The following is a 12620-nucleotide window of genomic DNA, read 5'->3' as shown; positions in this document are numbered from 1 at the left end:
TGTTATCTGGGTCATGAAATCTTATGGGCAGCCATGCAGAGTTCAAGCTACGGCGTCATGTTTACTCCCGACAATTAGCAACCACTAAAAAACACACAACTCACACCTGTTTTTGTGTGCAAACAACACAACACGGCTGACATCAGTGAGTGCTGGCTTCATTATCGCTTTATATGGCCTTCTAAGGTCAGATGGAAGCACTCTTAAGTTGCATTTTTACACATTTCTATGCACTGTATAGTATATTTGATAAACACACTACATAAGCTATCATTTGACTTGATCACATGAGAGCAAGTGCTACCCCTGTAACAAAGACTTTTGATTTGATTTAAAGTTGCATTTTCACACTTCCTAGCACTATAGCGTTTGATATGTTTTCACAGAGATATTACTTTACGTCATGAAATGAGCACTACTCTACAGTAGAGAAACACATCTAATTTCATACATTTCATATACATTTCAACAATGTATAATTTAGTTGACGCATCCACACATAATAATCTATGATTTTACTTTATCACATAACAAGAAGTGCCATTCCACCATAAACAAAAACTTTTGATTCACTTTGAGGTTGCATTATGCACACTTCCTAACACTTCATTATTTATTTGATACGTATACACACACTATAATCAATGACTTTACATTATCACATGAAAAGAAGTATACTATACCCTAAACAAAGACCCTTGAAGCATTTTTGCACTTTTTCCAGCACTGTATAATATATTTGATACAAACACACACTATAATCTGACTTAACTTACCGTAAACAACGACTTTGGATGCACTTTTAAGTTTCACTTTACCCAGCACAGTATAGTAAATGGTATACTTGACATAAAACTAAAAAAAGTCACCATTTCAAGCACTTTAACAGTTTTTCCAACATATAACAGTCTAAAATCACGTATTTTAGTTCCGCATAAAAGTATTTTTCCAAGGCTTTCCAGCTAAGGTGATGACATCACATGAAGAATCATCCTATAAATCGTAATAAGGTAAAGCAATATGGATAAAATAGCAAGACAACTGTCACGCGCTCCTCCTACTATGTGCAGAACACACAAAAAGGCTAAAAAAAAAACACTTGTACACTACGCAAAAAGACCAAAAAAGTCCCTTTAGGTGAACTGAATGTTGAAAACTTGACTTTTCTTTCTTTTTTTAAAGCTTTTTACGGCACTAGGTAGTGATGGCATAAAGAGAGGATCACAGACTCCAGGTTGTACTCACGGACTGCCTCTTGTTTGGGGTCCATGTCGGAGCAGGTCTGCTGCAGTCGGCCCACCTTCCTCTGTAGCCCCCGGAGCCGCTGCGTGGTGGCCTCCAAGTCGCCCTCCAGCTCCTGGAAGATGGAGCAGGCGTGCTTGGCCAGGTCGGACAGCTGGCGCAGGGTCCTCGCCAGCGCCACATTGCTGATGGAGACCAGGTCTTCGAAAACCGAAACCTCCCGGTGGTCGTCATTTGGGACTTGGTACCGCCGGCACAGCAACTGTGGCTCCACGAGCCGTTTGGCGAACGGCATCTCGGCGCGTAAATCCAGCGAAAGTGAGAAGATGTCCTCTCCTCGGACCCCAGTCCTCTCGGCGTGGATTCAGTTGCCCCCCATAATTTCATTGGGGAGGACTAAGCGCTCCTCAAGACTGCAGAAGATAAAGTCAGACTTTTTACACGCTACAAAGTGGAAGTAGTTATTTAAAAAGAACCAGCGGGCAGGCTGGAAAACATGGACAATATGGCCGCCACGGACTGGACTACAAAAAAGCTACTTTGATGCATTTAGGGACACACGGAAAAAAATCACCAGGGGCCTATTGCACAAAACTAGGATAAGGGATTAAGCTTGGATATCTTGCTATCCAGGCTCAATTTATCCATGATCCGGTTGCACAAAAGTGGAAGTGGAATATGTTGAAACAATGTCTTTTTAAGGAAGTCACATACACGCACTGATTCGGGATTGGTTTCACCTGGCTTGATTAATCAGCGTCTACTCATCCCGACTTGTGTTTTGTGCAACCAATTAAGCCTAGACGCTCTCGTTATGAATTGGTTAAGCTCAGCTCAGTCATTTAGCTTGGATGTCTGAATCCTACTTTTCTGCAATGGGCCCCAGGCCAGATTTCACTGGCAGGGGCGTGGCTACACTAGTTGGGATCAAGGAAAACACAGATTATTATATTTGTTTACTGTAGATAGATATTTTAAACTAGTAAATAAAAAATAAATAAATAGAAAATGACTTAAAGAAAAGTGGATCCCGACTTAATGACCATTTGAACATGTGGGTTCCAGGTTGAGACATTCACTGCTTCTACACAGGAAGCTAAAAAGCTACTGGTTGCTCACTTTCAAGAAAACACTGCCCTCTGGCGTTGTGGAGGAGAATTGCAAGTCACAAGCTTAGCCCTGTCTCTCATGAAACACTGTTCAGAAAAAAATGACCCCAATAATTACTTTCTCTGGTAACTAATTGCATAGATATATAGATAGATAGATAAAATAAATAAGAAAATAGAATACGAATAAATAAATAAATACAGAACAAATCACTTCAAATAGCTTTACTAATTTGATTACTTTTATGGGAAGGTAACTAGTAACTACTGACTAATTTTTGAAAAGTACTTTGCCCAGCACTGCATATATCACATACAAACATCTGAAGCTGACTGAAGGATAGTTAGCAGAACTTTATTTTAAGATGTGTAGTGAAGCCTGCTTTTTTACTAAGCAGTGGGGTTGTGCATGCGGCGGGCTCATCTAGCTACAGTGGGTCAAGCTGTGGCATAATGTTTGCTCCCAACAATTGGCAACAACTAAAAAACACAACTCACACATGTTTTGTGTGCAAACAACACAGCATGGCTGACATCAGTTAGCTTTCACTTCATTGTCACTTGATATGGCCTTTGAAGCTTAAATAGAAACACTCTTAAGTTGCATTTTTACACTTTTCCCAGCAGTGAATATTTTGTTCATTACGCATACACACTGTGATCTATAATTTTACTTTATCACATGAAAAGAAGGGCTACTATCTCATAAACAATGACTTTTGATGCACTTTTAAGTTGCATTTTCACACTTTCCCCAGCACTGAAGAGTTTATTCCTATAGGTATACACACTATAATCTATGATTTTACGTTATCATGTGAAAAGAAGTGCTACTATACTTAAACATTAACTTCTGATGCAGTTCTAAGTTGCATTCTCACACTTTTCCAAGAACTGTGTAGTTTATTTGGCCGTGTTGTGGTTGATCTTTGCTTTGCACGTGCTGTCATTCAGATGTGCTGAATGAGTGTTTAGCTAAATCCACGGCTCAACAAGAGACGGTGGCTTAAAAACACCTTCCTGTTGCCCGACTCGTGTCGTGCAGCAGAAGTGCAACCTCGGCAAAGTGCCGCCCGGGCAACAAAGGCTGCGCACGCCACAGAGATGCAGGCCGTTTGGGGCGGCGGCACAAACTAACAAAAGACAAAAGCTGCTAATCTTTGCAGTGACAAAGTGGGCCTTAGCCCCACATCACCACAGATTGGCACTTTTAACTTGAACTTGGAAACAATTTGCTACTGTTAAGTGGAATTCCTGATCAGATTATGGATGAAAATAAATACTCAGAAAATGTCTGCGTTTGAAGTCTTTTCACTGGACCTCAATTCAGTGAGCATGTGTGTTTTGCTTTTTCTTTGGCTTTTTTGTGACACTCATTCCAAAAGGAGGGGCAACAAAGCTCAAGAAGGGGTGTTGGGAGAAGAACATACAAACAACAAACAAATTTAAATATAAGTCAATGACAACACAACTGAACACAAAATGCAGTTTTTAAATGAAAATTTGTAATATTAAGGGAGAAAAAAATGCAGACCTACATGGCCCTGTGTGAAAAAGTGATTGCCCCCTTTGTTAAAACATAACTGAGATTAACTGAGATCTATCAGTCTGGAAAAGGTTATAAAGCCACAAACAAACTCTAGCAAACCACAGTGAGAGCCATTATCCACAAATGGCGAAAATATGGAACAGTGGTGAACCTTCCCAGGCGTGGCCAACCAAAATGACCTCAAGAGCGCAGCGATGACTCATCCAAGAGGTCACAAAAGACCCCACAACAACATCCAAAAAACTGCAGGCCTCACTTGCCTCAGTTAAGGTCAGTGGTCATGACTCCACCAGAAGAAAGACACTGGGCAAAAATGACCTGCATGGCAGAGTTCCAAGACCAAAACCACTCCTGAGCAAAAAGAACATTAAGGCTTGTCTCAATTTTGCCAGAAAACATCTTGCTGATCCCCAAGACCTTTGGGAAAATACTCTGTGGTCTGACAAGAGAAAAGTGTAAGTTTTTGGAAGGTGTGTGTCCCATTACATCTGGTATAAAAGTAACACAGCATTTGAGTGGGCCAGAATTCAGCTACAGCGCTTTGAGAGACTCATTGCAAGTTATTGCAAACGCTTGATTGCAGTTGCTGCTGCTAAGGGTGGCCCAACCAGTTATTAGGTTCAGTGGGCAATCACTTTTTAACACGGGGCCATGTAGGTTTGGATATTTTTCTCCCTTAATAATAAAAAGTTTAATTTAAAAACTGCATTTTGTCTTCTGTTGTGTTGTCATACAGTATATATATATATATATATATATATATATGTATATATATATATATATATATATATATATATATAATTAAAGTTTTTATTATTAAGGGAGAAAAATATTCAAACCTACATGGCCCTGTGTGAAAAAGTGATTGCCCACTGAACCTAATAACTGGCTGGTTATATATATATATATATATATATTCTATACAGGCATACAGTATGCTGAGGCAGCACATGCCTGTCACATGTCGTAAGGCAACTGTTAGCAAGCAATGCTAATCCAGTACTTGTAAATCCTATTTATACTTTCAAGATGCACTGCACGCCTATTCAACCGCTAAATAGTAGCTCCACTTTACTTCTTTTCGTTCTTATCATATAGAGGATTTTCGACAAGTGCTTTTTTTTTGTTTTGCTTCTTGTAGAGTCAAATAGAGGATCTGTGACTTGGTCATTAAAAACAGCAAAGCGCTCCTGTCAAATAGATGATCTTCGACAAGATCATTAAAACATCAGAGCTCTTGTCAAATAAAAAGAATAAAGAATCTTTGACAAGGGTTTTTTTTGTGCAGCAGGCCCTTAAAACCAGCAGTGCATTCCTGTCATATAGAGGATCTTTGACAAGATTATTAAAAAGAGTAGAGTGCTCTTGTCATAGAAAGGTCATTTTTTGCAGCAGGCCCTTAAAGGGATAGTTCGGATTTTTTGACATGAAGTTTTATGACATCCCTATTTTGCAGCACGTCGTGCAACGTCAGCAACGGAATAGAGGACCTTTGGCTCGATCTTTAAAACAGCAGAGCACTCCTGTCACAGAGAGGATATTTGACTAGATCATTAGAAAACAGCAAAGCGCTCCTGACAAAGAAAAGATTCTTGATAGCATTTTTGCAGCAGGCCCATAAAAACAGTAGCGCGCCTGTCATATAGAGGATCTTTGACTAGGTCATTACAACAGCAGAGTGCTCCTGCCGTAGAGAGAGGATCTTTGACTTTGCAGCACATCATTAAAAACGAAATAGAGTATCTTTGGCTCGATCTTTTCAACAGCAAAGCGCTCTTGTCAAAGAAAAGATCTTTGACAAGCATTTTTGCAGCACACTTATAAAAACAGCAGAGCGCCTATCAAAGAGAGGATCTTTGACTAGGTCATTATAACAGCACAGTGCTCCTCTCATAGAGAGAGGATCTTTGAATAGTGGTTTGCAGCACATCGTTTAAAAAGGCAGAGCACTCCTGTCATATAGAGGAGCTTTGACGAGTGTTTTTAAAAAAAAAAATTTTTTTGCAGAAGACCTTTGAAACACTAGAGAGTTCCTTAATATTTAATCATCTTTGAGTGGCGGTTTTCAGCAGGCCGCTCCTGCAATATAGAGGATCTGTGACTAGCTTTTTTGCAGTAGGTGGTTAAATACGGCAAGAAAGAAATGAATGGCTGTGCAATGAGTGTAAGGCAGGGGTAATAGGGCACATAAACGAAACCGGCATGAAAGACGTGGGTGTGTCAGCTTGCCAAAGGATATTTTTGGGTGCTGGGAATGCAGCCATCATTGGTGCCCTTTGACCTCCATGTGTTGTGTCTGCTTGGACTGCACTGTTTCATCTCCCACGATGACATTGAACTCTATGAATGTGAGGACAGTTGTTACAAAACAGCCAACTTTATTGCTAAGACCTGCAGATATCAATGACAGTTGTTCATGCAGCTAAAGCACACTATCTGTTTTTCCTCAACACAATCATCTTATGACAGAACAATCATCGTAATAAGGAACAATCAAGAAAAAAAAAAAAAAAAAAAAAAAAAAAAAAAAAAAAAAAGGAACAATCAAGAAACAGAAGACGAGCGGAAAGCCGCATGTGGTCTTTGCATCGCATCCTAGCAAATCTGCTTCTTCTCTCCTTTGTACTTTTTTAACATGACAGGAAATATCAACTCATAGAAACTATGCACATCTAATAAACAGAACAAGAGGATTCATCCAAGTTTCTGTTGTGTGCTGAAATTTAAATCAGTAAAATACAAATACAGTCAAACCTGTCTTAGCGGCCACCTTTATAGAACGGCCACCTGCCTATAGCGGCCACTGAAAAATCCCCCGCAGCAAATTTACATGTTATAGACCCTGTGTATAGCAGTCACCTGTCCAACGCGGCCAGCGGCCACCCATTTTGTCTCCCTTGGTCAATATCTGACCGCATATAGCGGCCAAATTACCAACTCAAGTAGAAGCTTCATGCACGAAAAAGTTTCGTTTTTCAATCAATGAAGCCGTCGTGTGTAGACTTTAATTAGTGAGTCCTAGCTCAGTCACAATCATTCACAAGATCCACACAAACTGTCAGTTGTTCCACATAAAAAAGCCGTCTTCTTTTGAGGTTGCTATTTCCTGATCAAACATGTAACTTTAAGAGCATTTGCACCAAAACATTACCACAAAGTAGGCTGGGAACAGGACAATGTGCACTGGTCAGTACTGTAATGCCGCTTGTTGTGGGGAAGGAGAGACTCACGTCGCCGATGCACTTTAATGGCTTTATTAACAGCGGAGAACACTGCAGGACTTTACATCCACGCCAACATAAACACACTTCCCAACTCTCTCCAAACTCACAGCTAGCACTGAGCCTGGCTCTCCTGCTTGGGACGCCCACCGTCACCTCCCGTCACTTCCTGATGAACTAAAGCTGTAATGACACTCTGCCGTATAAAAAGTAAAATTAAAAACAAAAAAACAAAATTAAAAACAAGCGTATGACATTACTAGAACAGCTTTGTTCTGTGGGTCGTGGATAATAACAAGCCTAGTAGTGCTGTACAAATTTTATCCGCAGTCCGCAGTGCCCTCTACTGGTCAACATTATTATTATTATTTTTTTCCCTTTTTTTTTTCTTTTTTTTCCCTCTACTGGTCAACATTCAAACTGGACGCCAACCTGTCTATAGAGGCCACATGTCTATAGTGGCCACTTTTGCAGACTCCCTCTAGTGGCCGCAATAGACAAATTTGACTGTACATTCATTAAAATGTGAAATTTCCCGTTATTTGATTTAATTGTTCCATATAAAGTTCAATGTCATTACATTGAAGTCATATTTATATTTCATAACTGACAATATATTTATTTTGTGACCAACTTACACATTCCATAGGGGTGTCACAGGATCTCATGTCACAAGATCTCGCAGGATTACAGCGTGACAAGATTTCTTGTTCAGAAAAAAAATTCCAGTGGGCACTAGACCTGGGATAAATTGATGAATTAATCACACAATAAATCAAAATGAACTGGATGATTTTGCCGGCCTAATGGGGGCCCTGGCCTCGTTATCGGCAGGCCTCTAATCCCTGCATCAACGGGTTGGGCGAGCGCTCTCCCCCATCCGCTCAGAGTTATCGGCACGAACCGCGGACCCGGATCATCCCGCTGTGCCGCCGCTAGACCCACCCTCCACGCCACATGCCATCCCCACCACGTTTTTCAGGTGAGGGCTCCTGCGAGCAGTTTTTGCATTTATACACATTGGCTTTTGATCAGCAATCAAGCACGTTTGCCTCTGACTCTACAAAGGTGGCATTCATAATGAGCCTGCTCACCAATAAGGCGGCTGCCTGGGCAATGGCGGTGAGCCAAGCCAAGCTGGCTGTGTGCTCCTCATATGCCTTGTTTTTGGATGAGATGCGCAAAGTTTTTTTTCATCCCATTAGAGACAAGGAGGCTGGAAGCCGACTCCTGGATTTAAGGCATGGGAATAAATCCGTAGCTGCCTTTTCTGTCGACTTCCGCGTGTTGGCGGCTGAGAGCGGCTTCAACGAAACAGCGTTGCGGGCGATGTTTCGCAAAGCCCTCCACCCCCCGCATCAAGGACGAGCTCGCCGTGAAGGACAACGCCGCCAACCTTGACGAGCTCATAGACCTTGCCGTCCGGCTGGACAACCGGCTAAGAGAACGGGACCGCGAGCACAGGGAGGAGCATGGCCGAGGAACCCCGACGAGCATGCCAGCACGGCGGCCGAGACCCACACTCCGTGGGGAGGATGAGCAGAGCTACGAGGGGCCATCCACCTCTCCCCCGGACGAGCCCATGCAACTCAGGACAGCAGGTCATATCCGCCCCTCCTCCTCTCCCTTGGGGGCAGGGTTCTTTTTAGTTGCTGAAAAGGACGGTTCACTCTGACCGTGCATTGACTTTAGAGGACTTAACGACATTACGGTGAAAAACAAATACCCGTTACCGCTAATGGATTCAGCGTTCTGCCTTACACGCAGCCAAATGGTTCACTAAACTCAGCCTGTGCAACGCTTACCATTTGGTACGGATACGGGAGGGGGACGAGTGGAAAACGGCATTTAATGGGTCACTATAAGTACCTGGTCATGCCGTTTGGGCTCACTAACGCGCCGGCAACTTTTCAATGTCTTAACGAGAATTAACAAGAATTATGATGTGGGGAATCGCGAGCTGCTGGCCATTGTGCTCGCGTTGCGGGAGTGAGGCATTGGCTTGAGGGTGCGGCAGAACCATTCATCATCATTAAGGACCATAAAAATCTGGCTTACATCCGCTCCGCACAAAGACTCAATTCCCGCCAGGCATGCTGGTCACTGTTTTTTACACGTTTTGATTTCTCCATAACTTTCAGACCTGGATCACGAAAGGCCAAGCTGGATGCCCTGTCCCGAATCTTCTGCCCGGCTGAGGAGGACAAGAACCATTATACCTGTGGCCAGGGTGTTGGGCGAGATCCAGTGGGAGGTGGAGAAACGACTAAAATACGCTACTACTGGCTCGGACGCTCCGGAGGGGTGTCCACCAGGTAAAGTGTTCGTCCCCACAGAACTGAGGTCCGAGGTCCTTCAGTGGGCCCACGCAGCAAAGGTATCCTGTCATCCGGGAACAAGACGCACGCTGTTCGTGATAGGACAAAGATTCTGGTGGCCATCTATGGCGGCGGACATCAGGAGTTACATCTCGGCCTGCTCTGTCTGCGCCCGGAGCAAGCCCTCACATCGACCACCTACGGGATTACTCCAACCACTCCCCATCCCACCACGACCGTGGTCACACGTGGACTTTGTTACAGGACTCCCCTCATCCCACGGTAACACCACCATCCTCACCATTATCGACCGCTTTTCTAAAATGACTCATTTTGTAGCCCTGCCAAAGCTACTCTCCTCTTTAGAGGCCGCTCGTCTCCTGGTTAAACACGTGTTTCGGCTCTATGGTATCCCGCTGGACATAGTCTCCGATAGGGGCCCCCAGTTCTCATCACGTTTCTGGAAAAGTTTCTGCAGGGCTCTGGGCGCCAAGGTCAGCCTCACATCCGGACATCACCCACAGTCCAACGGCCAGACAGAGCGGGCCAATCAGGACCTGGAAGCCGCCCTCCGCTGTATCTGCTACCGGCACCCCTCCTCCTGGTCGGCGCACCTCTCCTGGGTCGAGTAGGCCCACAACTCATTGATCAGCTCGGCCACAGGTATGTCCCCCTTCAAGACTGCTTATGGTTACCAGCCCCCACTGTTCCCCTCCCAGGAGGCCGAGATTGCCATTCTGGCCGTGCACCTGCACCTTCGACGGGCCCGTCGTGTCTGGCGAGACACCCGCGCAGCTCTGGCCCGTACAGCGGAGCCTAACAGACGGTAGGCCGACCGACATCGCACCCCGGCTCCTACCTATCGCCCCGGACAAGAAGTGTGGCTGTCGTCCCGGGACTTACACCTGGCTGGCACCCACAAGAAGCTGGCCCCTAGATCTGTGGGCCCATTTCCTGTTGAAGCAATCATCAACAAGTCCTCTGTAAAGCTGAAACTCCCTCCATCTCTCAAAGTTTATCCCGTCTTTCATGTCTCCCAACTTAAGCCAGTCTTCACCAGCCCGCTGTGCCCTTGGGTCCGCCGCGGGTTATCAGTGGTCAGTTAGCATACACCGTGAGAGCCATTATAGACTCGAGAAGGAGGGGTAGGGGGGTGCAGTACTTAGTGGACTGGGAGGGATACGGACCCGAGGAGTGCTCTTGGGTGGCCCGCTCCTGTATCCTCGATCCTACGCTGGTCCGGAATTTCCACTCGTCCCACCCCAACAAGCCAGGTATGCCATAAGGGGGCATCTTTTAAGAGGGGGGAATACTGTCACGTTCTGTGCGCTGTGTTGCTGCCGCCGCTCTGCTTTTTGTTGCAGCGCACCTCTCCTGCCAATCACCAGTTAATTGACGCACCTGCATCCCATCTGGCAGCAACTCTTAAGCAGCAAGCTCACCACCACTCGTCGCCAGATTGTTGCCAGACTCACGTCATCCACGGCTCTCTCCAGCATTCTCATTTTGCTATTAACTTGCCTTGCCTCAGGATTTTTTGGTAGACAGCACAATTCATGGTTCCATTTATCACAGCAAGTCTTCCAGGTCCTGAAGCAGCAAAACAGCCCCAGACTATCACACTATCACCACCACATTTTACTGTTGGTATGATGTTCTTTTTCTGAAATGCAGTGTTACTTTTATGCCAGATGCAATGATTATGGTTTAATTTATTTGAACATGCATACGAGTTACATTGGAATACATCACATAATGCAATTCAGTTCCACATCTCCCATTCGTTTTTCATCAATTGCAGTACATTGGTTCACTTTCTGTATTCCAAATGCACTCTTTCCTGGTTTAAAACGATAAGGTAGCTTATCATTTTATTTTCATTTTATTTCATTTTATTTAATTATGTGATAAAATAGTAGTCAAGGTCTTGTCACCTTAACTACGTCATATGACAATCATAATAATTAATAAGTATGAAATAGATATAACAGGGTTAGTAATAAGTGTAGTAGTGATTAGTAGGGGTGTAACGATTCTTTTTAATAATAATAATTCGATTCTTATCACGATTTGTGGTTGTCGATACGATTCAAGAATGATATTGATAAATTTTGAACGATACAATCCAAAACGATTCAATAATTTTAAAACGATTCGGTAACTTTTTTGCCAAATATTCAACCAGTGTCACCTGTATACTGGATCGTGCAGGTGAAGTTTCCTAGATTTCTGTTGTTTTTTATTATAAGGGAATCAGGCATAAATTAATTCTTGATATACACAAACAAGTAAATAACAATTAATGGCAAATGCATTCACATTTTATTTGAATAAAGTCAACCAACACTTCAGGTTGAATTAACAGTTTAACCTTTTCTGCTCTCATTTTCAATATTCAGTAAGTTTTTAATAAAAGTACAGTAAGTGCAAGCAGCATTTCAACAGTAGGTTTTCCTGCTACGTCTGCTTTTGCTTTTCAACATAAAAATACAACATTAATATCAACATAGAGTGCAACCAACTTCTCTTCAGGTTATTGTTACCTCTGATACTAGGATGATGTCAGGCCTGAGGGTGATCTTGACGATATGCTGCGGGAACTTAATTTGGCAGCACCTAAATACAGTATCTGCTCCAATATTCCCTTGCTCTGATAGAGGTGGGATGCTGGTATATCATATATATGATATATGATATATCATATCATTGCTCCTTCCCCCTGACCTTGTCAAAGAGGTGGGGGGGTGGGGGCAATCCCAGTCCAGCCCTTCCTCTGGCCACTGTTCCACCAGGACTCCATGGCATATCCTTGCCTCTGCCCGCTCTACTGCAGCTTCTGCTCTCCATTTCCTGCTAGTACTAAGTGCTATCCCTACTCTCTCTTCCACACAAAACTTTAAAGTCCTCCTCCACGAGTTTACAGTAACGGGGAGCGTAGGCTTGCCGGTGTTTCCATAGAGGGCGATGTTGCTCAAGCTCCTTGGCAGTCCTAATACGACCTAATACGCCTCCTATAGTAGCAACTGACTCTTTGTTCCGAATATAAGATAGCGGTGATCACAAACTCATAGAGCAGCACTGGCCACAATATCCTTGGCAGAATCGCATGGTGGTAGATCCACGTCTTAAACTTACCTGGAAAGCCTGACATGTCCACATTCTTTATCTATTTATTTTTTTA

General features: G+C 43.5%; 1 protein-coding gene across 3 annotated transcripts in view; it reads right to left on the bottom strand.

Annotated features, from left to right (window-relative positions):
* The window catches only part of nhsa (Nance-Horan syndrome a (congenital cataracts and dental anomalies)), a 124219-nt gene that overhangs the window by 93748 nt on the left and 17851 nt on the right, over nucleotides 1–12620 (bottom strand). For 2 of the 3 annotated variants that reach the window (XM_054788743.1, XM_054788742.1), the window contains exon 1: nucleotides 1246–1749. The exons of the other annotated variant lie outside the window; for it this stretch is intronic. In XM_054788743.1, the coding sequence (XP_054644718.1) occupies nucleotides 1246–1537 (292 nt within the window). In that variant the 5' untranslated portion in view covers nucleotides 1538–1749. Of the gene's footprint in view, nucleotides 1–1245; nucleotides 1750–12620 lie in introns of those variants that run through there. 3 annotated transcript variants of the gene reach the window in all.

This window comes from Dunckerocampus dactyliophorus, chromosome 10 (assembly GCF_027744805.1).
Source record: "Dunckerocampus dactyliophorus isolate RoL2022-P2 chromosome 10, RoL_Ddac_1.1, whole genome shotgun sequence".
In the NCBI taxonomy this organism is placed as follows: Eukaryota; Metazoa; Chordata; class Actinopteri; order Syngnathiformes; family Syngnathidae; genus Dunckerocampus; species Dunckerocampus dactyliophorus.
This window is presented reverse-complemented; position numbering and strand designations above follow the sequence as displayed.